This window comes from Triticum urartu, chromosome 3A (assembly GCF_056163025.1).
Source record: "Triticum urartu cultivar PI428250 chromosome 3A, HENAU_Tu73, whole genome shotgun sequence".
Taxonomy (NCBI): Eukaryota; Viridiplantae; Streptophyta; class Magnoliopsida; order Poales; family Poaceae; genus Triticum; species Triticum urartu.
Genome location: NC_141875.1, coordinates 34566468 through 34594078, shown reverse-complemented (window position 1 = coordinate 34594078; position 27611 = coordinate 34566468). Strand labels below are relative to the sequence as shown.

At 49.5% G+C, this 27611-nt stretch overlaps 1 protein-coding gene across 1 annotated transcript; it reads left to right on the top strand.

Annotated features, from left to right (window-relative positions):
* Window positions 1–24328: 24328 nt before the first annotated feature.
* On the top strand, window positions 24329–26537 carry LOC147978221 (uncharacterized). Its single transcript, XM_087546162.1, has 2 exons — window positions 24329–25586; window positions 26314–26537. Exons 1-2 carry the CDS (start codon window positions 24329–24331, stop codon window positions 26535–26537), a joined length of 1482 nt encoding a protein of 493 aa, XP_087402288.1.
* Window positions 26538–27611: the final 1074 nt, after the last annotated feature.

Sequence of the window (27611 nt, the reverse complement as noted above, 5' to 3'; positions counted from 1 at the left end):
CGACGGTATGGACGACGATGCTAGAGAAGAGCAGGACCAAAACCCACCGTTTACCGGACGCTGGACGACCACCTCTTTGTATAACGTGTACATGGTGGATACGCCCAAGGAGGGTGATGGCGATAATGAGAAAAATACAGTAGAGGATAAACCTCCCGAGATACAACCAAAACACCGACGGCGCCGCTCTAAATCACGCCGTAGCAAAGACAGCAATACCGGCACAAGAGGCAACAATACTCCGGATGATGCCAAAGACCAAGAAAACCCCGCCGAGCAAAACTCTAAACAAGACGATCGGGATGATGGGCAAGTTAGCTCTGATGAACAGGCCGCAAACTAAGACTAGGAGGACAGTAATTACCTTCCACTCTCCGAGGACAAGGTGAGCCTCAGCGGCGAAGACTTTATTGTGCCTGAGGAACCTCTCGAGCATGAGCGCTTTAAGCAACGACTAATAGCCACTGCTAGGAGTCTGAAAAAGAAATAGCAACAACTTCAAGCTGATCAAGATCTACTCAACGACAGATGGACTAATGTCCTGGCATCCGAGGAATACGGCCTCGTGCGCCCAACCAAAAGTTACCCGAAGCGTAAACTGCTACCTCAATTCGATGACGAGGCACTTGAGCCCGTACCAGCAACACGTAATGCGGCTGACCGACCACCATATGGCCGCGACAAAACGGCAACTCAAGCCGATCACCGGCCCATACTATCTCTCTGTAATGCTAGAGACACAACAGCTCGGGGATACACATATGACCTGTGGAAGGACCTAAAGAATAGAGTAGGTCCGGCCAGGTCGATCTACGGATCGCAGGGGCGTGCCCCGACGCGCGACGACAACTATCAAGCTAAACATGACAAGCATAATCACGCCGGGCCAAAAGCCGCAGACGGACTCCATCCGAACTACGTCGCGACTTGGCATGTATAGAGGCGCCGCACATCGCCTCTGCTTCACTGATGAAGTAATGGAGCATGAATTCCCAGAAAGGTTTAAACCCGTAAATATCGAATCATATGATGGAACAACAAATCCCGCGGTATGGATTGAGGACTTTCTTCTCATTATTCATATGGTCCGCTATGATGATCTTTATGCCATCAAATACCTCCCGCTAAAACTCAAGGGACCAGCTCGGCACTGGTTGAACAGCCTGCCCGAAAACTCCGTTGGCAGCTGGGAGGAATTGGAAGACGCCTTCCGCGACAACTTTCAAGGCACATACGTCCGACCCCCCGGATGCCGACGACTTAAGTCGCATATTTCAACAGCCTGGAGAGTTAGCCAGAAAATTTTGGACAAGGTTCTTAACTAAAAAGAACCAGATCATTGACTGCCCGGATGCCGAAGCCCTAGCGGCCTTTAAGCACAGCATCCGCGACGAATGGCTCGCCGGACACCTCGGAAAAGAAAAGCCAAAGTCCATGGAGGTCCTCACGGCACTTATGACCTGCTTTTGTGCGGGTGAAGATAGTTGGCTAGCCCGTAGCTATCATAATGCAAGCGAACCTGGCACCTCCGAAGCCAAGAATAGCAACGACAAGCCCCGACGCAACAGGCATAAGCGTCAAAACAATGGTGACAATACTGATGACACGGTGGTCAATGCCAGATTCAGTGGCTCCAAGTCCGGTCAGCGGAAGAAGCCATATAAAAGGAACAATCCGGGCTCTTCCAGCTTGGACCGCATACTCGATCGTCCGTGTCAGATCCACGGCACCCCTGATAAACCAGCCAATCATACCCACCGGAGTTGTTGGGTCTTTAAACAAGCCGGCAAGTTAAATGCCGAAGACAAGGAGAAGGGGTCGCAAAGCCAGAATGATGACGAGGAGCTCCGTCCGCCGAACATAGGGGGACAGAACAAGTCCTCCCCAGGTAAAAATGGTGAACATGATATACGTTACCCATATCCCCAAGAGGGAGAGCAAACATGCACTCAGGACGTCTATGCGATAGAGCCAGTCGCCCCAAAATTCAACCCATGGTCGTCCTGCCCGATCACCTTCGATCACAGGGACCATCCGACCAGTATCCGTTACGGTGATTCAGCCGCACTGGTCCTGGACCAAATTATTGATGGATTCCACCTCACATGAGTCCTCATAGACAGTGGCAGCAGCCTCAACCTGCTCTATCAGGATACAGTCTGCAAAATGGGCATCGATCCATCAAGGATCAAGCCCACAAAAACTACCTTTAAAGGAGTAATACCATGTGTAGAGGCCCGCTGCACGGGTTCAATCACATTGGAAGTTGTCTTCGGATCCCCGGACAACTTCCGAAGCGAAGAATTGATCTTCGACATCGTCCCCTTCCGCAGTGGCTATCACACACTACTTGGACGAACTGCATTTGCCTGATTCAATGTGATGCCACATTATGCTTATCTCAAACTTAAGAGGCCCGGATCACGCTGAGTCATAACAGTCAATGGAAACATGGAGGGCTCCCTCCGTACTGACGAGCACACCGCGGCCCTGGCAGCGGAAATACAGAGCAGCCTTACCAAGCAGAACCTTAATTCGGCGGCCAAGCTCCCGGACACTGTCAAACGAGTTTGTACTACTCTGCAGCAGGACGGTCCAGCTCGTCAGGAGCTCGACTAGCAATTCGGCCTCCATCTCAGTTCCGACCAAATGACGACATATGTACCGCGTGTACATAACTATGCACTCAAAATACCATGGGCATAGCCGGAGACGTAACTTGATTGTGGTCCATCATACGGCTCCCACACATACTTTTCCTTTTCCTTTTTACCATTTTTGGTCTCTTCTCTACAGGCCCCTCTCGACGGCCTGATCATTGGTCCTTTCGAAGGACGGATATACCAAGGCGGCAAGCAGCACAGATGTGTGGGGGAATCTCTAGATGTTCTTCTTGACAATCATTCTACCTGTTTTCAGGACCCGCACGCCGCTCCCCCTTGGTCTTGGCATGTTAAATAGCCCTGTTGCTTATCACACTATTTGTACAAATACGCTTTGACGTATTAATGAAATTATAATGGAAACAATTTGCGGCCCAACCTATGTGGCACTAGCTTACTACTTAATTTTGTTTTGATATTCTTATCGATTGCACCAGTACACTTTGGTACGCTTTAATTCGCCAGGGGCTTCATTGTGCTCCATACTACGGCAACAAAGTCTGAACATTTTTTACAGCACAGTTCGGCATCCTGAATTTTAGCATTATATGCATCGGCTCCGAATCATGCCTTTGGTAAATAGTTGGGTTGCCCGGCTCCTTAGCTTGCTACCTTACGTTCCGTCCTATCGGCTAGGGTAGTAAAGGGAGAACTACTGCGATTGTGTTTCTGGTTTATCCGAGCAAACACCTCGGTAGAGAAAGCCGAAAACTAACTGTGATGATACGGCGAGAGCTGGTCAGCTATTCGGAAGTTAAAAATCTTTTGCAATTTTTTCCGCATTATGCGACGAATCGGCCTCTACCCGATCACGTGTCTACATCACCCTAGTCCGGATTAAATACTAACTAGGGGTTGCGCCTACCTTTCTATTGTCAAACTCCTATGGCTAAGTGAGGGTGATAAAGCCACATAGTCCGATTGCCTGGTTTGTTGCGCTAAACACCTCCTTCAAGGACCAAACTCTTGGATCAAGAGTGTTTAGATTTCATCCCAAACACCCCCGTACTACCTATGTGGGAGCTGAAGCCGGCGACTGGCCAACTCTCAGATTTAACAAAACGGCCACACAGGAGGTAAAAAATTTAAACAACGAACATTATATTACATAACGTCTTTGTTTCATAATACAGGAAGGGATAACATGAATGACTTCACTCAAAGATAATGTCTTTTGAACACTGACCCTCTACAATGCGGGATCCCTTCAGGACATCATCAAAATACCGCTCGGGCGTGCGGTGCTCCTTGCCCGCAGGCGGTCCCTCGGTCGCGAGCTTGACGGCATCCATCTTCGCCCACTGCACCTTGACACGGGCGAAGGCCATCCGCGCACCTTCAATGCAGACCGACCGCTTGATGGCATCAAGCCGAGGTCAGGCATTGACCAGCCGCTTCACGAGACCAAAGTAGCTGCTGGGTATGGCTTCGGTAGGCCATAGATGGATTATCAACTCCTTCATGGCCAGTTCAGCCACCCTATGCAGTCCGGTTAGCTGTTTCAACTCATCGTTAAAGGGCACAGGATGCTCTGGCAACAGTGCACGGTAGATCCGCAAGCGCCCCTGGAGAGCTCCAAATCCGGGTCAGTAAGAGGAACCTATTCTTCACATACTTGCTCTACATAATAAAGGCCTTACCCACCGTGATTTTTCTAGCCTCCTGGATTTCCTGGAGGGCGCCCTGGGCTTCAACCCGGGCATCATGTGTGCTTTGGCAGGCCTTGGCAAGTTTGGACTTTTGATCCGCAATATTGCGCTCCAAGGACTCACACTTCCTCACGACGTCCTGGACCTCCTGCTGGACCTCACCGGCCCTGGCCTCGTGTTTTTCGCGAGCGGCTTGTTCCTTTGCCGCTCTTTCTTGGCCTCCGGCCAGCGCCTTCTTGAGGGTCTCCACCTCGGTCACCGCTCCTACAAAATATCATGGCACTATGGTCAACACAAATCATTCATCCTTTCTGAATCTACACAAGGTCATTGCATACCTTGATGGTCCTCCAGCTGTTTTTTCACGCGGCCGAGCTCTTCCTCGATCCGCTCCAGACTCTGCTTCAGTCCGGAGACCTCAGCAGCATGAGAGGTTTCAGCCAGCAAAGACACCTTCTTATTCACATAAACACGTATGGTTAGTCTTCTGCGAAAATTAGTTGATCCTATGTCCAGCTTTTCTTTTCAAACACCGGACAGTGTCTCAGGGGCTACTGTCTATACTATGACATTCCTTTTGAATAAATTGTGTTTTCATACCTTAAAGCCTGTTAGAAGGCTTGTGCAGGCTTCGTTCAGTCCACTCTTTACGGACTGAATCCTCTCAACCACCATACCCATGAGGGTACGGTGTTCCTCAACAATGGAAGCACTTCGCAGCGCTTTCAGTAGAGTATCCGGTGCCTTTGGATGGACAGAGGTCACCGGTGGAATCGGTGCACCTCCTTCTTTTGAAGGAGACAGCTTGCCGGATTACAGAGCCGTATAGGTCTCAGGAATTGTATTCGGCTGGGGTCGGATTGGATATGGCCCCTGTCGGTGTCAAAACCGGCGGATCTTGGGTAGGGGGTCCCGAACTATGCGTCTAGGCCGGATGGTAACAGGAGGCAAGGGACACGAAGTTTTACCCAGGTTCGGGCCCTCTAGATGGAGGTAAAACCCTACGTCCTGCTTGATTAATATTGATGATATGGGTAGTACAAGAGTAGATCTACCACGAGATCAGAGAGGCTAAACCCTAGAAGCTAGCCTATGGTATGATTGTTGATGTGTATGTTGTCCTACGGACTAAAACCCCCCGGTTTATATAGACACCGGAGAGGGTTAGGGTTACATAGAGTCGGTTACAATGGTAGGAGATCTGAACATCCGTATCGCCAAGCTTGCCTTCCACGGCAAGGAAAGTCCCTTCCGGACACGGGACAGAGTCTTCAATCTTGCATCTTCATAGTCCAGGAGTCCGGCTGAAGGTATAGTTCGGCTATCCGAACACCCCCTAATCCAGGACTCCCTCAGTAGCCCCTGAACCAGGCTTCAATGACAACGAGTCCGGCGCGCAGTTTGTCTTCGGCATTGCAAGGCGGGTTCCTCCTCCAAGTACTTCATAGAAGATTTTGAACACAAAGATAGTGTCCGGCTTTGCAAAATAAGTTTCCACATATTGCCATAGAGAGAATAATATTTACACAAATCTAATCTACTGACGTATTCCATAGCATGACACACCACGGCCAAGCCTTTATCCGAGTTGTTTCAGTATCCCACCTCAGCGCGTTATGCGAGGCGGTTTCCTTGGCATGTCTTGTCAAAGCAGAGATCGTGTCCCCTTATTCCGGGATTCTCATCAATACGGGCGTGGGAAACCCAACCGCGCCTTTGATTACGACACTTGGAGATAAGCGAGTTTTACTAGGCTGGTGGGGACATGTAGTTGCGTCCACCCATATAAGGGGATAAGGATCCACCTTCTCACCCACGCCTTCTTCCTCCTTTGCCTATCCATTCTTGCGCACTCGAGCTCCAGCGCCCAAGTCCGCACTACCACCTCAACCTTCTCCAGTCATGTCCGGAGCGGGAGGCAAGTGGATGGTCTCCTTCGTCACGGAGGGACACATCAAAAAGCTGAGGAAGGCCGGATATCTGGCTAGCGACATCGTGCACCGCCTCCCCGAAAAGGGGCAGCTCATCCCCACTCCTAGGCCCCATGAGAGGGTGGTATTCCTCCCCCATTTCCTCTGTGGACTGGGCTTCCCTCTGCATCCATTTGCCCGGGGGCTCATGTTCTACTACGGCATGGATTTCCACGATCTGGCTCCGAACTTCGTCCTCAACATCTCGGCGTTTATCGTCGTGTGCGAGGCGTTCCTCCGCATCCGCCCCCATTTCGGCCTATCGTCGTGTGGCCTATGGCTAAAGGTGGTGCGCGGCAGCCAGGCAGAGTGCGGCGGTGCCATGGTTGGCAATATGGCCAACGTCCTGTGGCTCGAGGGCTCCTTTGTGGAGACCCTGAAGGGGTGGCAATCATGGTGGTTTTATGTCACCGAGCCATGCGACGCCGAATGGGTCGCACCCCCTGAGTTTCGATCCGGCCCCCCTACGCGGCTCACCTCCTGGAAGGAGACAGGCCTATCTTGGGGGTAAAAAAGGAGAGATGACTGGACTCCAAACATGCATCCAAACCCTGGTGGACAAGAGGCTCAAGCTTGTCAACGTAGTCCAGGTTATGCTCATCCGCCTGATCCTCCCGTGTCAACGACGGGCCTTCAACCTGTGGGAGTTCGACCCGGCGCAGCACCGAACTCTAAACAGGCTCTTCGACACGACATACGAAGATGCCTGGAGGATGGTTTTCAAGGGCGCCGAGGCTCCCGCATCCGCTGCCGAGGATCACGGATTCAGTACTCAGCATCACGCTCATGCGGTAAGCTATTTTTGTCCTTTTACAGGGTATCAATTTTTCATAGTTTGACTCTATGCGGGATCTAAGTTCCCTTATCTGTGATAGGATTGGGAGGTGATGTCCGGAGAGATCAACTGTTCGGCTCCTTTGCCCGAAGGCCCAGTGGATGCTCGCTTGGCGAGGCTGCTGCTTTCGGCGCCCTATGTGGTGCCAGAGAAGAAGGCCACGAAAAGGGCCACGGGGACTCGAAAGAGTGCCCGGCGCCAGGAGGTGTCGGATTCGTCATCTGTCGGTCCCGAAGCGCCTTCCTCTCGTGAAGACGAGGAGGAAGATGAAGAGACCTCTCCCCCTCCAGCGGGAGGAGAGAAGAAAAGGAAGGCCGCCCTCTCTAAGGAGGCCGGAGGGTCCAAGAAGGGGAAAACCCTTCCTCCGGACTACTCCAACGACGTCGACGACGGCGAAGAGGAGTGGCAGCCCAGGGCCAAGCCCTTGGCAAAATCGTAAGTATCCGGATACCAGAGTAATTCATAGTACTCGTTTATTGCACAGCTTTCCCTTATGTCGAATATGCTTATGCAGCCTACCCAAAGACCGGCTCGACGCGTCGTCGAGCGGCTCACTGGACTCGTCGGATGTGAACTCGCTTCCGATGGCTTCCTCCCCCCGCCCTATGGACGACACCGAGGTGTTGTCCCAACAGGTTCCAAGTAGGGAGGAGGTGGTCCCGGAGGCACCGCAAGGCGACCTCCCAGACTCCAGGAGTAAAGGGGATGAAACCCACCAGGGCTCCAAGTCCGGCTCTTGGCCGGACACCGCTCCAGAACCTTCAAGGGTTCCGGAGTCCGGCGAGGGACCTCCTTCCAAGAGGAGCAAGTCCACCGTGTCGGCGACCCCCGTCCACCCGGAGGCGCCGGACAATATGTTGGAGGCGCTCCAAGGCGCCTCCATCGACGAGGAGCACCGTGCTATTATGAGTGCGGTGGTCTAGAAGGTTCAGTCCGCCAAGAGCGGACTGACTGAAGCTTGTCCTAGCCTTTTGACAGGCTTTGAGGTAAGTAAATAATGTGTAAATGATATTACGGCATAGACAGTAGCCCCTGATGCTCTGTTGGGCGTTTGGGAAGAAAAGCCGAATAGAGGATCAAAAAATTCGCAGGAGTCTAACAAAAGGAGTCAATATGCGTGTGCAGGCTTCTCTGCTGGCATCCGCCGTACTCACTGCGGAAGTGGACACGCTGAAGCAGAGCCTCGAGAAGTCCGAGCAAGAGCTCGGGCGTGCCAAGAAGCAGCTCGAGGAGAAGGAAGGTAAGAAATACCTTGGTTGAATATGTATATAAAAAAGGTGCAATTGCAAGAAATGACAGGATTAACATGGCTATTGTAGGTGCCACATCTGAGGTGGCGACCCTTAAGCAAGCGCTGCTCGAGGCCGAGAAGAGTGCGGCCGCGGAGCGCACCGAGCGGGAGAGGTATGAGGCTGAGGTTGGCAAGGTGCGGCAAGAGCTCCAGGTTCTCATGAAGAAACATGAGAGTTTGGAGCTTGACTCGAAGATGCGAGCGTCCGAGCTCGCGGCGGCTATTGAAAATGCCAGGTCTGCCAAGGCCGAATCCCAGAAAACCCTCCAGGAGTTGGATGAGGTGAAGAAAATAGCGGCGGGTAAGGCATTCTCTATGCAAAGTAAACACATAAACGTGAGTTACTTGATACTTACCCGAATCCGGAGCTCTCCAGGGGCATGTGCAGATCTTCCCCGGGGTGTATCCGATGCCGCCGCATTCTATCGAGCCGAGGAGGGCAGCTCGACGGAGAAGGTGTTCTGGTCTCAGTATGCTGAGGCCGGACACCCCGTGCCCCTGAGCGACAAGCTGAAGCAACTGGTCGAGCTCCACAAGGCATCCGAACAGGCCATGAAGGGCCTCCTAGTTTGGATGTGGCCTGGAGAGGCCCTGCCTGGGAGCTATTTCGGGCTGGTGCGGTGGCTGGTGGAGGCCTGTCCATGGCTCGAAGTCATCAAGCGCTCCGTCTGTATTGAAGGTGCCCGTAGGGCCATTGCCCGTGCTAAGGTGCACTAGGGCAGGCTGGATGCGGAGAAGCTTGTGAAGGACGGGCCACCAGCGGGGAAAGAGCATCGCAAGCCCGAAAATTACAATAAGGATGTTCTGAAGGGTGCCCGCCTTGTGGTGGATGAATGTACTAGGGATGTAATTTTTGAGTAAAACTCACTCGTTTTTGTCCTGTGCGCTGATAACTTGTTCATATGCGCTGAGCAATGCTGCTTGAATTTAAAATATTACCTTCTGTGCGGCTGTTTATCAATACTGAGAGATGGCGAGTCGTCAGCTTCTTCCCCCTTGCCACTAGTGCTGGGGTGTTCGGGGATAAATCTGGGCGCTATTTTCCCCATGTTTGGGTCCTTCGAGGGAGGCGCTCAGCCCGACAAACGAGGCAATCGGACTATAATGCGTGAACACTCTCACTTAGCCATAGAATTCTATAATTTTAAATTTCGGCGAAGCCCCTAGTATTCGGAAGACCGAGTTCGGGGCGCTATCCATGCCTTGGCCGGACAGAGCCGACTCGTCGCCCTAAGCGGCATAAGTCTTTAGGGACTCGAAAAAACCTCTCGAACAGCGACCAGCTCTCGCTTCATCATGACAGTCAGTTTTAGCTTTCTCCACTGAGGTGCTCGGCCCAGCTCAACTGGGGCACAATCGCAGTGGTTCTCCTAGTGCTACCTTAGCCGATATAGCGGAACATAAGGCACCAAAAAATAGGAGCCAGGCAAACCCAACTATTGACCCAAGACATGATTCGGAGCCGATGCATATAATGCTATAAGTTCGGGGTGCCGCACTTGTGAAAGTGTTCGGACTTCTCATACCATATTGAGGGGTACTAAAATCCCCTGGCGTATTTTGGCCGTACCAAGTTGTACGGGTGCAACATGTCGTTAAGGAACATTTATTTATAAAAAATTAGTGCAAAAATAGACAAAAGCTATGCATTGTTTATTAGAAATAGCTGCGATCAAAGCAGAACGATACAAGTAATGCGATAAATGAAAAGTTGGACCATTTAATATGTTTGCTCCAGGGGCAAGCTGTGGAATAGTATGCGAAACAGGTATACTGCTCGTGATAGCGACCACCAGGGATTTCCGTGATGCGGCATGGCTTGTCTGCTTCCCTGGTTCTTGCATCGTTTGTGCGGCAATTGAACTGCCGAACAGGCCTTCCGAAGAGTAGAGTCCTGGAGGTAAGAGAAAAGTAAAAAATCAGCAGCCCCTGGTGCGGTTTAAGCCGTGTTTTGGGCGTGCCATGATGGTGCCCCTCCCCCTATGCCCATGGTATTTCTAGAGCGTAATTATGTACGCGAAGTACTGGCGTCGCCTTTTTGCTAGGGTTGGGGTTGGGGCCGCATTGCTACGCCTGCTCGGAACGTGCCAGGCAGTCTTGTTGTAGGTTACTCCGGGCGCGCTTGACGGTGTTCGGACATTTAATGGCCGGACTGGAGAACTGCCTGGAGAGGCTGCTTTGTACTTCCGCTGCAAGGGCCGCCGTGTGCTCCTCCGTTTGGAGGGAGCGTTCGGTGTTTCCATTGATCGTAATTACTCCACGAGGGCCTGGCATCTTGAGCTTAAGGTATGCGTAGTGCGGTACCGCGTTGAATTTGGCAAATGCGGTTCATCCGAGCAGTGCATGATAGCCACTGCGGAATGGGACTATGTCGAAGACCAATTCCTCGCTTCGGAAATTATCCAGGGATCCGAAGACCACTTCAAGTGTGACTGAGCCTGTATAGTTGGCCTCTACACCTGGTATTACGCCTTTAAAGGTCGTTTTGGTGGGCTTAATCCTCGAGGGATCGATGCCCATTTTTTGCACTGTATCCTGGTAAAGCAGGTTCAGGCTGCTGCCGCCGTCCATGAGGACTCTAGTGAGATGAAATCCGTCAATAATTGGGTCTAGAACCAATGCGGCAAATCCGCCATGATGGATGCTAGTGGGATGGTCTTTTCGATCAAAGGTGATCGGGCAGGAGGACCATGGGTTCAACTTTGGGGCGACTGGCTCTACCGCGTATACGCCCCTTAACGCGCGCTTCCGCTCCCTTTTTGGGACGTGGGTGGCGTATATCATGTTCACCGTCCGCACTTGTGGGGGAAACCCTTCTGTCCATTGTTGTTCGGCGGTCGGGGCTCCTCGTCGTCGTTGCTATGCAGCCCCTTGTCTTCATTGTCGGCGCTTAACTTGCATGCCTGCTTGAACACCCAACAATCCCTGTTGGTGTGATTGGCCGGCTTTTCGGGGGTGCCATGTATTTGGCACAAGCGGTCGAGTATTCGGTCTAAGCTGGACGGGCCCCTAGGATTCCTTTTGAATGCCTTTTTCCGCTGACCGGATTTAGAGCCTCTGAATCCGGCATTAACTGTCGTATTCTCAGCATTGTCGCTGTTAATGCGGCGCTTCTGCTTGTTGCAACGTGACCTACCACTAATGTCCCTAGTGTCCAAACTACCAGGGTTCTTGGTCATATTGTTGCTACGAGCAAGCCAGTTGTCTTCTCCCACGCAAAAGCGGGTCATGAGTGTCGTAAGTGCTGCCATAGATTTCGGCTTTTCCTGTCCAAGGTGCCGGGCCAGCCACTCATCACGGATATTGTGCTTGAAGGCTACTAGGGCCTCAGCATCCGGACAGTCGACTATTTGATTTTTCTTTGTTAGGAACCGTGTCCAGAATTTCTTGGCCGATTCCTCTGGCTGCTGAATTACGTGACTCAGGTCATCGGCGTCTGGGGGTCGCACATAAGTGCCCTGGAAATTGTTGAGGAATGCGGCTTCTAGGTCCTCCCAACAACTGATTGATCATGTTGGCAAGCTGTTGAGCCAATGCCAAGCTGGTCCTTTAAGCTTGAGTGGGAGGTATTTGATGGCGTGAAAATCGTCGCCGCGGGCCATGTGGATATGAAGGAGATAATCCTCGATCCATACCGCAGGGTCTGTTGTGCCATCATATGATTCGATGTTTACGGGTTTGAAACCCTCGGGGATTTGATGATCCATTATTTCGTCTGTAAAGCACAATGGGTGTGCGGTGCCTCTGTACTGGGCGATATCATGACGTAGCCCCAATGAGTTTTGTCTAGTGTGTTCGGCCCTGCCGAATTTGTGGCCGGCGTGACAGTTACCGTCTCGAGCCGTGGGGTGCCCACGCGATCCATAGATCGATCGTGTTTGCCTTGCCTTGTCCTCCAACATGTCTCGTAAGTCCGGCGCGTATTCCCGTGCCTTGGAACGGGGTGCGGCTTGAGTGGAGGGCCGGGAGGCCTCTCTGTCGCGGCCACGAGGTGGCCGTTCGGCCGCATCAAGTGCTTCCTCCTCTAATTGCGGTAGCAACCTGCGCTTTGGGTAACTCTTGGAGGGGCGTTCGAGTTTATGCTCTTCGGCCACAAGGACTTCGGTCCATCTGTCAACCAGCAAATCTTGATCAGCTCGGAGCTGTTGCTGTTTTTTCTTGAGGCTTCTTGCCGTGGCCATAAGCCTGCGTTGGAAACGCCTTTGCTCAATGGGATCCTCTGGCATGACGAATTCGTCGTCGTCGAGGCTTGCCTCGTCTTCGGAGGGAGGCATATAATTATCGTCCTCGACCTCTCTATCTGTCGCTCTCTCATGAGGGCTGGTTTCTCGATCCTCCTATGCTAAACCTTGCTGGAGGGGGTTTTCTTCGGCACTCTCCGGAGTATTATTATCTCCCGTGCTGGAATCGCCGTTTTTGTGTTGGCTGGATTTTGAGCGGCGCCGCTAACGCCGGCGCTTGGGCTGTTTCTTGGAGGGGTCATCCTCCGCTGTTCCATCGCCCTCTCCCTCTTTTGGGGTGTCCAGCATATATATGTCATATGACGAGGTGGCTTTCCAGGGCCTGGTAGGCGCTGGTTCTTCATCATCTCCTTCATCGGCGTCCATACCGTCGATGTCTTCGGAGTCGAAGTCGAGCATGTCGGTTAGGTCGTCGACAGTGGCTACAAAGTGGGTGGTGGGTGGGTTTTGAATTTCTTCATCGTCCGTACCCCAACCTTGCTGACCGTAGTCCGGCCAGGGCTCTCCTGATAAAGAGAGAGACTTCAGTGACTTCAGGATATTGCCGAAAGGCGAGTGCTGAAAGACGTCCACGGCCGTGAACTCCATGATCGGCGCCCAATCGGATTCGATCAGCAGGGGCGCGGAGGGTTCGGAGTCCGGCAAAGAATCCGGCTTCATGGAGTCACGAGTCTCGCAGAGTACAGGGCTGGTGTTCGGCTCAATCGCAGTTGGGATCATAGCCCCCGAGGTGGCGTCCAACCGTCCATCCTCGATCGGCGCGGCTGGCTCCGAACTAAGGGTCGGAGCCAACGCGGGTGCGGCCTCCAGGGCACTGTTCGGCAGTAGAGCTAGATCATGCTCGTCGTGACAGTGCGGCGCGCTCGGCGGTGGTTCGAGTCCGTCGAAGATCAAGTCCCCGTGGATGTCAGCCGTGTAGTTTAAATTTCCGAATCTGACCTGACGGCCAGGGGCGTAGCTTTCGATCTGCTCTAGATGGCCAAGTGAATTGGCCCGCAGTGCGAAGCCGCCAAAGACGAAGATCTGTCCGGGGAGGAATATCTCACCCTGGACTGCATCAGCATTGATGATCGTAGGAGCCATCGGGCCTGACGGCGACCGCATAGAGGAACTCTCAATGAAAGCACCAATGTCGGTGTCAAAACCGGCGGATCTCGGGTAGGGGGTCCTGAACTGTGCGTCTAGGCCGGATGGTAACAGGAGGCAAGGGACACGAAGTTTTACCCAGGTTCGGGCCCTCTCGATGGAGGTAAAACCCTACGTCCTGCTTGATTAATATTGATGATATGGGTAGTACAAGAGTAGATCGACCACGAGATCAGAGAGGCTAAACCTTAGAAGCTAGCCTATGGTATGATTGTTGATGTGTATGTTGTCCTACGGATTAAAACCCCCCAGTTTATATAGACACTGGAGAGGGTTAGGGTTACATAGAGTCGGTTACAATGGTAGGAGATCTAAACATCCGTATCGCCATGCTTGCCTTCCACGCCAAGCAAAGTCCCTTCCGACACGGGACGGAGTCTTCAATCTTTCATCTTCATAGTCCAGGAGTCCGGCTGAAGGTATAGTTCGGCTATTCGAACACCCCCTAATCCAGGACTCCCTCAGCTCCCATCGCCAGTCTCCGTGGGGATTTGCACCCCCATGTGTTCGACGGTCGAGGGTTCATCGTTTGGCGCCACCCTGATGGCCTCCTGCGTCTCTCCCTGACTTGGAGAGGTCCTGCGGGATAGCACCTCGGTGTTATCCATCGCCTTGGGAGAAGTGGCCGCTAGAAGGGACCCGCTGTCCATCACCTTCGGATCCAGCGAATTCCTCGAAGATGAGGATCACTTGAGGTCGGAAAGAGCCGGACTGCAGTGCATAATTCGACATGTTAAAACCATGAAGTAAAGGAGCTGGATACATGTGTGCGTCTTTGAGTACTTACGATTCGGCCATGGGCTTATCCCTAGCGCGCCACTCGGAGCTGCTATCGATGTCCCACGTGGAGTTGTCTGCGGGGGAGACCTTCCCCTTCTTGGACGCCTCTGCCTCCAGATGCGTGGAGGCTGCCCTTTTCTTCCTCCCCCTCCCTCTGGGGGAGAGATGCTTTCCTCCTCCTTCTCGTCCTCGGTGTGGGAGGAGTGGGTATCGGCGTCTTCGGACGTCACGTCTGAAGTGCCCTTACAGAGGAGACCACTCCTGATCTCCTTGACCTTCTTCTCGGCCTTCTTCTCCGGCGCTTGGTAGGGTGCCGGAACCAGCATCTTCATCAGAAGAGGGATTGCTGGGTTTTCGGGCAGCGGAGCCGGACATTGGATTCGCTCTGCCTTCTTTGTCCAGCCCTGAAAAAATAAATGGGAAAGATTAGGCGTCTTCCTTGAGTATGCAAGTAAAGGATACATCTTGAAATACGAAAAACTTGCCAGACTGGCGGGATGGGCCAGGTCGTGCCCGCGGTCCTCGGTCGTCGTCGGCCACGTCTCGTTGGCCTTAAAGAGCACCTTCCAGATGTCTTCGTGCGTAGTGCCAAAGAATTGTTGCAAGGTCTGGTGGTCGGCCAGATCGAATTCCCACAAATGGCAAGCCCGGCTTTGGCACGGAAGGATCCGGCAAACAAGCATCACTTGGATCACATTGACAAGCTTGATGTTCTTGTCTACCATGCTCCTGATGCGCGTCTGAAGCGCTGTTAGCTCGTCCAACAAAGACCAGTCCAGACCCTTCTCTAGCCAGGAGGGGAGCCACATCGGGGCTCCAGTCTGGAATTCATGAGCCGCGGCCCAGGTGGCGTCACGAGGCTCTATGACATAGAACCACTGCTGTTGCCACCCTTTGACGGTCTCCACGAAGGTACCTTTGGGCCATGAGAAATTGGGCATCTTGCTCACCATGGCGCCTCCGCACGCTGCGTGTTGACCGCCCACCACCTTCGGCTTCACATTGAAGATCTTTAACCACAATCCGAAGAGGGGTGGGATGCGGAGGAAGGCCTCGCACACGACAATGAATGCTGAGATGTTGAGGAAGGAGTTGAGGGCCAGATCATGGAAATCCAGCCCATAGTAGAACATGAGTCCGCGGATGAATGGGTGGGGAGGGAATCCCAATCCGCGGACGAAGTGGGGGATGAATACCACCATCTCATGGGGCTCCGGGGTGGGGATGATATGTCCCGTTGCTGGAAGCCGGTGGACGATTTCCTGGGCTAAAGTACCCGGCCTTCTGGAGCTTGGTGATGTCCTTCTCCTTGACGAAGGAAACCATCCACTTGGCATGCGCTCCAGATCCGGACATGGCTGGAGTGCTTTTTTGAGGTGGAAAGGATGGAGGCTTGGGAGCTGGAGCTCGAGAATGGATGGGCAGAGAGGAAGAGGGTGTGGGTGAAAAGGTGAAATCCTTATCCCTTTATAAAGGCTGCAAATATCAAGTACCTCCTGCTACCTCTTGAGCACTGTGTTGGTTTTCCCTTGAAGAGGAAAAGGGTCATGCAGCAAAGTAGCGTAAGTATTTCCCTCAGTTTTTGAGAACCAAGGTATCAATCCAGTAGCAGACTACACACAAGTCCCTCGTACCTACACAAACAAATAAGAACCTCGCAACCAACGTGATAAAGGGGTTGTCAATCCCTTCACGGTCACTTACGAGAGTGAGATCTGACAGAGATAATAATAATATAAATATTTTTGGTATTTTTATGATATAGATTGAAAGTAAAGATTGCAAAATAAAATAGATGGGAAACTTGTATGATAAAACATAGACCCGAGGGCCATAGGTTTCACTAGTGGCTTCTCTCAAGATAGTATAAGTATTATGGTGGGTGAACAAATTACTGTCGAGCAATTGATAGAAAAGTGAATAATTATGAGAATGTCTAGGCATGATCATGTATATAGGCATCACATCCGCGACAAGTAGACCGAAATGATTCTGCATCTACTACTATTACTCCACACATCGACCGCTATCCAGCATGCATCTAGAGTATTAAGTTAATAAGAACAGAGTAACGCATTTGGAAAGATGACATGATGTACAGGGATAAACTCAAGCAATATGATATAAACCCCATCTTTTTATCCTCGATGGCAACAATACAATACGTGCCTTGCTGCCCCTACTGTCACTGGGAAAGGACACCGCAAGATTGAACCCAAAGCTAAGCACTTCTCCCATTCCAAGAAAGAACAATCTAGTAGGCCAAACCAAACTGATAATTCAAAGAGACTTGCAAATATAACCAATCATACATAAAAGATTTCAGAGAAGAATCAAATATTGTTCATAGATAAACTTGATCATAAACCCACAATTCATCGGATCTTGACAAACACAGCGCAAAAAGAGTTACATCAAATAGATATCCAAGAAGATCGAGGAGAACGTTGTATTTAGATCCAAAGAGAGAGAAGAAGCCATCTAGCTAATAACTATGGACCCGAAGGTCTGTGCTAAACTACTCACACATCATCGGAGAGGCTATGGTGTTGATGTAGAATCCCTCCATGATGAATTCCCCCTCCGGCGAAGCTCCGGAAAAGGCCCCAAGATGGGATCTCTTGGGTACAGAAGGTTGCGGCGGTGGAAATAGGGTTTCATGGTGCTCCTGGATGTTTTCGGGGTATATGAATATATATCGGAGGAAGAAGTAGGTCGGTGGAGCTGTGAGGGGCCCACGAGGATGGGGGCGCACCCAGGGGGCAGGCGCACCTCCCTGCCTTGTGGCCACCTCATTTCTTTCTTGACGTCTACTCCAAGTCCCATGGATCACGTTTGTTCCCAAAATAACTCTCCAGAAGATTTCATTCCGTTTGATATTCCTTTTCTGCAAAACACTGAAATAGGCAAAAAACAGCAATTTGCACTGGGCCTTGGGGTAGTAGGTTAGTCCCATAAATAATATAGAAGTGTATAAATAAGCCCATTAACATCCAAAACAGATAATATAATAGCATGGAACAATCAAAAATTATAGATACGTTGGAGACGTATCACCTCCCCACTCGCCTTAAAACTCGCCTATTCCCCAAGGGTCGTGCAGACGGCACAGTTGGATTACCCACGCCCGTATTGATGAGAATCCCACAATAAGGGGACATGATCTCTGCTTCGACGTGATGTGCCAATAATACCGCATCTTGAAACATGGAGCGGAAGGCTAAAAAACGGTTTGAAATAATGACCGGGCAGTGACGTGATGTCACGCTACAAAAGTTGTCAGTGTATTGGACTCGTAAAATATTATACTCTCTGTGGGTGTGTCTGGTAATCATTTTGCAGAGCCGGACATGTTTTCTGTGTTCGAAGGCTGTTTTGGAGTATTCGGAGGAGGAACCCTCCTTGCAATGCCGAAGACAATCTGCGCGCCGGACACATTGTCATTGAAGACTGGTTCAGGGGCTACTGAGGAAGTCCAGGATTAATGGGTCCTCAGGCATCCGGACTATGTAACATTGGCCGGACTAATGTGCTATCAAGATACGAGACAGAAGACTTCCTCTCGTGTCCGGATGGGACTCTCCTTTGCGTGGATGGCAAGCTTGGCTTTCGGATATGTTGATTCCTTCCTTTGTAAACCGACTCTGTACAACCCTAGGCCCCTCTGGTGTCTATATAAACCGAAGGGTTTAGTCCGTAGAGGCAATGACAATCATACATGCTAGACATCTAAGGTTTAGCCATTACGATCTCATGGTAGATCAACTCTTGTAATCCTCATATTCATCAAGATCAATCAAGTAGGAAGTAGGGTATTACCTCCATTAAGAGGGCCCGAACCTGGGTAAACATTGTGTCCCCTGTCTCCTGTTATCATCGACCCTAGACGCACAGTTCGGGACCCCCTACCCAAGATCCCCCGGTTTTGACAGCGACAGCAGGCAATGCGCATGAAAGGATTTAGTGAGGACTGGCGGAACCAAATGGGTTCTCAAGTACAGAATGGTAGTGTTGGAATCAAGGTCAACGATGATATTGGTCATTACTTTCAGACACATAAGGGTTTGAGACAAGGAGATTCGATGTATCCTCTCTTATTTAATATAGTGGCCGATATGTTGGCTATTCTTATTGGCAGAGCCAAACAGCATGGACAAGTGGAGGGCTTATTTCCTCATTTGGTCGATGGAGGAGTATCCATCTTGTAGTATGCTGACGACACTATCCTTTTCATGGAACATGACCTTGCTAAAGCACGCAATATGGAACTTATATTATGCCTCTACGAACAACTGTCCGGTTTAAAGATAAACTTTCACAAAAGTGAGTTGTTCTGTTTTGGGAAGGCCAAAGACGAGCAAGGCACATATAGACAACTGTTCGGGTGTGAATTAGGGTCTTTGTTATCTGGGCATACCAATTCACCACTATAGGTTGTCTAATAAAGAATGGAAGTGTAAGCTGCTGGAAGGGCAAGCTTATGTCTTATGGAGGTCGGCTAGTGCTGATTAATTCGGTACTGACCAGTATGCCGATGTTCCTGCTATCTTTCTTTGAAATTCCGAAAGGGGTACGAAAGCGTCTTGATTTCTTCAGGTCTCATTTATTCTGGCAGTCAGATGAGGCCAAAAGGAAATACCGACTGGCACGATGGGACATCCTTTGCCGGCCAAAAGACCAGGGGGTCTTGGTATTGAGGACTTAGAAATCAAGAATAAGTGCCTTATGAGCAAATGGATTTACAGTTTGGAGGTGGAACCGGAAGGAATGTGAGCACAGATTTTGCGCAATAAATATTTGCAGTCAAAAACGCTCGCCCAAGTTTCCATAAGACCAACTAACTCGCCATTCTGGAAAGGGCTTATGAGACCGAAGGGTTTGTTCTTTTGTAGGGTCAAATTCTTGGTTGGCAATGGGATGTCAACAAGATTTTGGGAGGACACGTGGTTAGGAGAGACACCCCTGGCCGTCCAATATCCCACCCTTTATAACATTGTGCAACTCAAGGAGGACTATGTAGGCACAGTGTTCCAAATGATTCCCTTGAATATTCAATTCATACATGTGTTAGTTGGAGAGTGATGGAATGCCTGGCTTCACTTGGTTCGGAGATTGATAGATGTTCAACTTTCCGACCAACCAGATTCGACGCAATGGACCCTAACTAAGAATGGGGTTTTCACGGTGAAGTCTTTCTATATGGAGTTGATTAATTCTGGCCCAATTCCAAGATCGTTGCATATTTGCAAGATTAAGGTTCCCTTGCGTATTAAAATTTTTATATGGTTTTCTACAAGCAAGTAATACTCACCAAGGACAACCTAATCAGGAGGCAATGGGTAGGCAGTTCACGTTGTTGTTTTGGTGATCATGATGAAACAATACAACACTTACTCCTTGAATGCCTACTCGCCAAATTGCTTTGGAGAACCATTCATATAGCTTTCAACATTAATACTCCGGTTGACATTGGATCGTTGTTTGGAACGTGGTTAGATGGGGTTGAACATACTACTGCAGCTCGTATTCGGATTGGAATATGTGCGCTTTTGTTGGCTATATGGGCCTGTAGAAATGATTTGATTTTTAATAGACAACACAATTTAACTTTCTTGCAGGTTATCTTCAGGGCTACCACATGGATCCGTACGTGGTCCTTACTCACTCCTATGGACTCCAGGGAGCCTTTGGTTACTGGGTGCAACCAGTGGGAGATGGTAGCATGGGCTATATTCAACCGGTTCGGATGGCGGTCGCATAATAGTATAGGAGTCTAGGAAGCTTATCCTTTCTTTTGCCTTACTGGTTGTGTTTTGGAGAATATAATTTTATTTTCTTTGTTTTGCTCCGCTTGCGAGCTGTAATACCTTTATGACATTGTGCTACTTTGAGACTTTTTAATAAGATGACTGCATGCATCATCATGATGCAGGGGCCAGGGGTACGCCTCCATTTCCAAAAAAAAGTTCCACCAGGAAAAGGCAAAATGTGATTGATTGCAAGTGGGTCTATAAAATTAAAAGAAAGGCAGATGGAAGCATAGATAGATAGAAGGCTAGGTTAGTTGCAAAAGGGTTCAAACAAAGATTTGGAATTGACTATGAGGATACTTCCAGTCCTGTTGTTAAGCAACTATTATCATACTTGTACTATCTATTGCCATTTTTAGAGGTTGGAGTCTACGACTGCTAGATGTTCAGAACGCGTTTCTTCATGGGTTCTTGAGGAAGAAGTGTTCATGCAGCAACCACCAGGGTATGAAAACAAAAACACATCACATTATGTTCTCAAATTATATAAAGCTTTGTATGGATTAAAACAAGCCCCTGGAGCCTGGTACTCAAGGTTCAGCACAAAGTTACAACAGCTTGGTTTTACTCCATCAAAGGCAGACACCTCGCTGTTCTTCTATAACAGAGTCAACACAACAATATTTGTTCTTGTTTATGTTGATGATATAATTGTTGCTAGTTCCAGTCCAGATGCTACCTCTTGCTTGCTTCAGGACCTTCATATGGGCATTGCATTGAAAGACTTGGGCAATCTTCACTATTTTCTTGGCATTGAAGTAAAATAGGTGAAAGATGGAATACATTTGACACAGGAGAAATATACTACAGATGTCATCAAAAGAATGGGACTAGAACACTATAAACCTGTAAGTACACCGCTCTCAACTTCAGAAAAACTCTCAGTTGAGGGAGGAGATGCACTTGGTCCAGAGGATGCAACAAATTACAGAAGCGTTGTTGGTGCTTTACAGTACTTGACCTTAACCCGTCCAGATATCTCATAGTCTGTTAATAAAGTGTGTAGTATTTGCATGCACCTAGTACAGTTCATTGGACAACGGTTAAACGAGTTTTGAGGTAAGTTAAGTTTACAATAGGACTTGGAATTGAGATTACTAAGTCACCATCCATGTTGGTGAGTGCATACTCTGATGCAGATTGGGCAGGGTGTGTTGATGATAGAAGGTCTACAGGTGAATATGTTGTATTTCCAGGATCTAATCTTGTATCATGGAGTACATGGAAACAGGCTACTGTCTCAAGATCCAGCACTGAAGCAGAATATAAAGCTCTAGCAAATGCAACAACTGAACTCATGTGGATCCACAGTCTTCTTTGTGAACTAGGAATAAAAATTCCACAAGCTACAAGACTATGGTGTGACAACATTGGTGCAACCTATCTTTCAGCAAATCTTGTTTTCCATGAATGGACAAAGCATATAGAAGTTGATTTCCATTTTGTCAGAGAAAGAGTGGCTCGCAAGCTACTTAATATCAGATTTATTCCTACTGGAGATCAACTTGTTGATGGCTTCACCAAACCACTTACCACGAGGAGGTTGAATGAATTTAAGTACAATCTAAACCTAGACAAGGCTCCATAGGTTTAGACTGAGGAAGGATGTTAGATAGTTAGATAGAGTTATTCGTTTATCTTTCTATCTATTCTTCTGTTCGACTCCTTCTTTCTTTGTAATCTTCTTTCCTTCTGGTGTACTATCTCTGGAGGGTTTCTAGCGATCTTCCAAACCTTATAAGCCACGACAACTTATCAATATATAAAGCGGCCCGAGACTAAAGGGTTAAACGCTTCTCCAATCTTTAAAACTTCAACATGGGAAGCGACTAATGTATGCGTTGTGCCGGTGGCCGGTGGTCGGCCGTTGTGAGCCTGTGATCTGTGTGGGGCAGTCGTGGGCGGCTACTCCGCTGTTGAGTACTGGTTGTGTGTCTCAGCAATGTGCGTGCGATGTGAGCTAGTTTCAGTGGGTAGCTGTCTGCTGTACTGCTATGTGCCGGAGCCATTGTGGGCTGGGCTAGTATTAATTAATTTATTTGCTCCAGCACTGGGCGGGCCAAGGCCCAATCGGGCTTGTTTTAGCTCCGCCAGTGGCAATTTTGTCTGAAAATATTTAAGCATGCTACCTGCTTGACCATATGCCATTTCTCGTTGGCGCTTGGTACGCAAGTAGTTATTGTGATCACCGAGGGTATAACTAAGATTGAGTGATCCAACAACTTGGCGACTAGCCAATTCATGTGCAGCTTTTGGCCCAATTCCTACATCATTCACCGTTTCAATTTCAAATGCTTGCAACTCTGAAATTTTCCTTTGTGACACCATTAGATGTAAGGCTTCTGACAGGTGTAGTGTGTGATTGTGTTCCAAAACCAACTCGACACTTTCAGATTTTTCTTCTATCGATCCATTTTAAGATTCATGTAGACTTGAGAATCGGTTCTAGTTTCAGCTCGAGGGCATTTTGTTAAATAATCCCTTTTTGTCTTGTGTTCGATGACCCTCATTTGCGCAAACAACTCTACAAGATGTGACCTTGTCATCGATTGTCCTTTTGTTTGTATACCTTTTTTCTGACCTCAAATCCTTTTTGTCCACTGTAGGTAAGCCAAAATGCCCAAGCCTCATCTGAATTTTTGAATTCCATGCCAACATGAGGTACCAAACTAGGCAATACAACTCTGTAATGTAAAAGCAACATGAACATTAGACTTGTGGAGTGCATAGGAAATGTTGGGGCTAATAGTACTAGAAAACGATTTCTATAAGAGAACACGCAAAGAGTAGCGACAATTGGGAGAAGAAAATTACTCATTGGAATGTATTAGCCTTTTCTTCTATGTCAGCTGCTTCTTCCATCAGAAAAAGGGATGTCTGATTAGAGTTCAGTATGCCGCTTCTTACATCAGAAAAAGGATGCCTGATCACAATTTAGCGGGCTGCTTCTTCCATCAGAAAAGTGATATTTCACCAATTTCTAAAGTACTCTGATGATGAAAGTTCAGTGTTTTATTCACATGTTAGATGTCAGAGAAAAGACTATGGAGACTTACTGAGATTGATGAGCAGAGCAGCCGTCCCCGTCGGGTGCCGAGGAACTCCTTCCGATCAACTAGCAGGTTGCTTCTTCCGATCAATTAGCAAGGAAAACTTAATCAATTTCTGTAGTAATCTGATGGTGAAAGTTCAATCAATTTCAGAGTTTCATTCATGTGTTAGATTTCAAAGAAAGGACTATGGAGACTTACTGAGATTGACAAAACGAGCAGAGTACCGGTCCCAGCCGGCCGCCGGATTGCCTTCCGCGCACCTTTTTTTCCTCGCTTCCCTCGCTAGCGTCGGACTGGGCTGCAAGGGCCGTTATTTCTGAGCGAGAAGGATAGCGCAGGCTGTAGTCCATGACACTTGTGTCTGTGTGTACACGACGGGAGAGAAGAGCGCACCTCACAATGAGTTGTCAGATCGCCAACGAACGGTGCAGGACCTACTACGTCCCTCGGGAGTAGATTGGTCTAAGTCAGAGGATCTTGTTCCGTGGCGACGGGATCCCGACCAGGTAGCCCCTGGGCACGTGCGCGACGCGGGATGGAAATCAGACGGCCCACAGAGGAGTGTGCGCTCGGGGCTGCAAACATGTACAGCTGCGCTTTTTAGGATTTAGGAAAGAAAATCTACAAAAATCTTGGCGCAAAATAAAATGCTATAGCAGGCAGATTTTGAATCCGAGTCGGATGCAAATCAGATTCATGGTCCGAGTAGGCGTCTCCCCCCCTCCGCTTACAAAAAGTAGCGCCCACCCCTTCCGACCTTCGTGTCAGGTTCGCCCCCGCTAGAAGGGAAACAGAGCAAATTCGCCGCATCAATCGCTCCTCGTAGTGCAAATCTAGGCCGCGGCCAAAAGCAAAAATCTGCCGAATTCCCCAAATCCTCTTGTCAATCCATGGATATCTCCCCAGTTTCCATCCGTCACTCCACCATAATCGGCCCACGTGCCGCCGACTCCACCTCCCTGCGCCCCGGCTATCCCGATTGGGTCTTACTCAACAAGACAGCGCGCATCTCCGACCACCGGAACGCGACCACCGCCTTGTGCCGCACGAGGGAGGGCCAAGCCGTCGCGGTGTCCTTCTGGCTCGTCGACCCGCCCGCCGTCTCCTACTTCTCCGTCCACTGCCCTGGTCTGGAAGACGACGATTTCTCCGACACCCCGCCCTTCCTTCTCTGCGCCGAGGGAGCCTTCGTCCTCTTCTGCGTCACCCTCGATGACTCCGTCCACCACTTCGTCTACTCCGCCCGAGGAATCCCCGGCGGGAGGCCGTCGCTGCACCGTCTCCCGGCCCCGAAACCCACGGTCGAAGCCTTCATGAGCCAGCAATTTGGCCTCTTGCCTTGCGGTAACGAGCACTATGTTGTTGCCTTTCTCCATCATCAGTGGGAATCTAGTGACCAGGCTTGGCATTATTATGCGTACATCTTCTCCTCCGAGACAAAGACATGGAAGAGAAGTAAGGAGGCCTTGCTCTGCTTATCCAAGTCTGATCAGTTATTGTTTGATAGACATGCCAGCTCCAAGCAGATCACTGTCGGGGAAAGCTCATTGGGATGGGTTGATCTCTTGCGTGGTATTCTTCTTCTTAGCAACCTGTTCGACGAGCGTCCTGTCATCACATACATACCGTTACCTAAAGTAAAAGCTTGCATCACCGATACGAATGGTTATCCTTCCTACGCGCCGGAATTCTTCTGCGATATAACATGCTGCGATGATCTGATCAAGTTTGTCGACATAAAATTCGATGAACCTAATTGCAGGGCCAATGGTAAAGCATGGAAGGCCACCGCATGGAACAGGAAGGTCTCTTGGGATGATTGGGGCAGGTGCTCCACAACTGATGTTGCTGAAATCTCGGTTGACCCAAGTTATTTGTCATTGTTGCCCGAGCTTTTGAATGATGAGACCAAACAGCTGGAAATTAAGAACCTGTATTTCCTTAACCCCACCCTGAGTGTGGACGACGACGATCTCCTTTACATGATGGGCAAGGTGAACGAGGAAGACGACACAGCTTGGGTAGTCGTTGTTGACATGAAACGTGCGGCTCTGGAGGCATTGGTCCCGGTTTCTACCCAACCGTCATACACCGTTACGATGTACTGTCCGTGCACCTTCCCCAAGTACTACCTCAATATAACACCAGGTATGGTAACTATATTCTTTTTTTCATCGTGCCATGTGATTTAGCAGCAACATAGGACTGTATTTTTTGCACTCTTGTTTCAAACCGGAACTTTTGTACTCTTGATTCTCTGTCAGTTCTTGTGTGTGCTTGCTTAGGAGAATGTATGTATCAGTACTAACACTGTTGAAATTTACTCCATCCGTTTTTATTTACTCCACATATTAGCTTTGACCTAAGTCAAACTTTATAAGTTTACAAAGAAAGTGTTTCAAATATATATGCAATATATGTAATTTTCTCTTATTTCTTTATATCGCAAACAACATGATATAGGACCATGGAATTTTATTATATAACATAGATTTGTAGTAGAATGTTCATTAACAAAAATCAGAATTTTGGTGCAGTGAGAATAAACATACCATTTTGAATGTACATACACTCATGCTTAGGAAATGCTTCACTAGTTTGGTCTTTTCGAAATTAACAGGTTTGGGTGTCTGAGACGGGAGGCAAGTTGCATATCTTAGTTATGATGACCCATGTGTCATTTATATGTACATTACCTATTTACCTGTATCCATCTGTTTTGTCCATTATTATTTACTTAGTACTAGTTTTATACCTCTGGTTGAGGCCCTCTCCAATAAGAATTAAGAAGTGCTCCATTGCGAAGTGTATGTGCATTTATTTCCCATCTTTTATATGTGAATGTCCCTTTGTTAAATAATACCTTTTTGAACAGACATTGGCAGTCCAGTTGAGAAGGATAAATCCGATAAATGGCCGCAAGGGAGACCCAGCCCCAATAACTCTGGACGAAGTGTGCAGATGAAGAGGAGGAAGAAGAAGAAGAAGCAGGTACAGGCTGCGGATTGCTGGTTGGAACAACCCTATTTGCTGTATTTTGTTGGCTGCGTATTGATTGCGATCTTTGTAAAAGTGTTCTTTCATCTCACTGGAATGTAATAGTCAGTATGTTCAGGGCCGTACTGATGAAGCTATATATCTAGGGTAGGGGCACGGACCTGTCCTAAGAGCCCTACCCAAGGACATCTTTAGAAGAAGTCATCTTTTAATCGACTTGAAGGTACCTACTTGACGGGTTCAAGACACTCGACCAAGAAGCTACCACTCGACCACGAAGACAACCACTCGACCGCCAGGGGATCTAAAGTCACTCCGCGGGCAAACGGTCGGTCTTTAAGTAGTCTTTATGGTCATTATAGCACTTTATTAGGGGCGTTACCAGTAACACCCAACCTTAATGAACCTTAAACCCTGCATTACTGAGGACAGGAGAGGACTGGCGAACTCTATATAAGCCACCCCCCTCCTCAAGATGAAGGGTTCGCACCCCTGTTATTCACACACCTATAATCCAATCGACCGCCTCGGGGCACCGAGACGTAGGGCTGTTACTTCCTCCGCGAAGGGCCTGAACTCGTACATCCTGGTGTGTTTACAACTTCTCCATAGCTGAGATCTAGCCTCTCCATACACACCCCCCTACATCACTGTCAGAGCTAGAACCAGGACAGTTGGCGCCCACCGTGGGGCCGGAATCTTAGCGCCTAGCTGGAGAAGTTGCGATTTTTCCGATCACCTTGATCATGGTTTCGTGCGGAGTTTTGGTGGAGGGCCGCGAGATCCGTCTCGGCGCGCTCACGTTCATCGCCGATGACTCTGCTTGACTTCAGGAGGCTCCACTCGACATCGACGCGCTCCCCGTCCGCGGTGCGACGCACTTTCGCGCATGCGTTCGTGGCGTCCTCCTGCGGCAGCCGTCGACCCAGTATCGGTCGGCCCCCGTGTCGTCTCCCCGCCCTGTCTTCCACCAGCGCAAGCGCTCCGGTCGGTCGAGACTTCAGAGGTGGGTGAGGCATGCCGTGGCTCGCCAGTCGGCCGCTCCACAAGTCGCGGCAATCGAGCCCGACGAATCTCTTTGCGGCCTGTTCGACCTGTCGACTGGCTCCGCGGAGACCGCATCCGAGTGCGACAGCAGCGACCCAGCGGCTGAGGTTCTGGCGGTCGATGGAACAC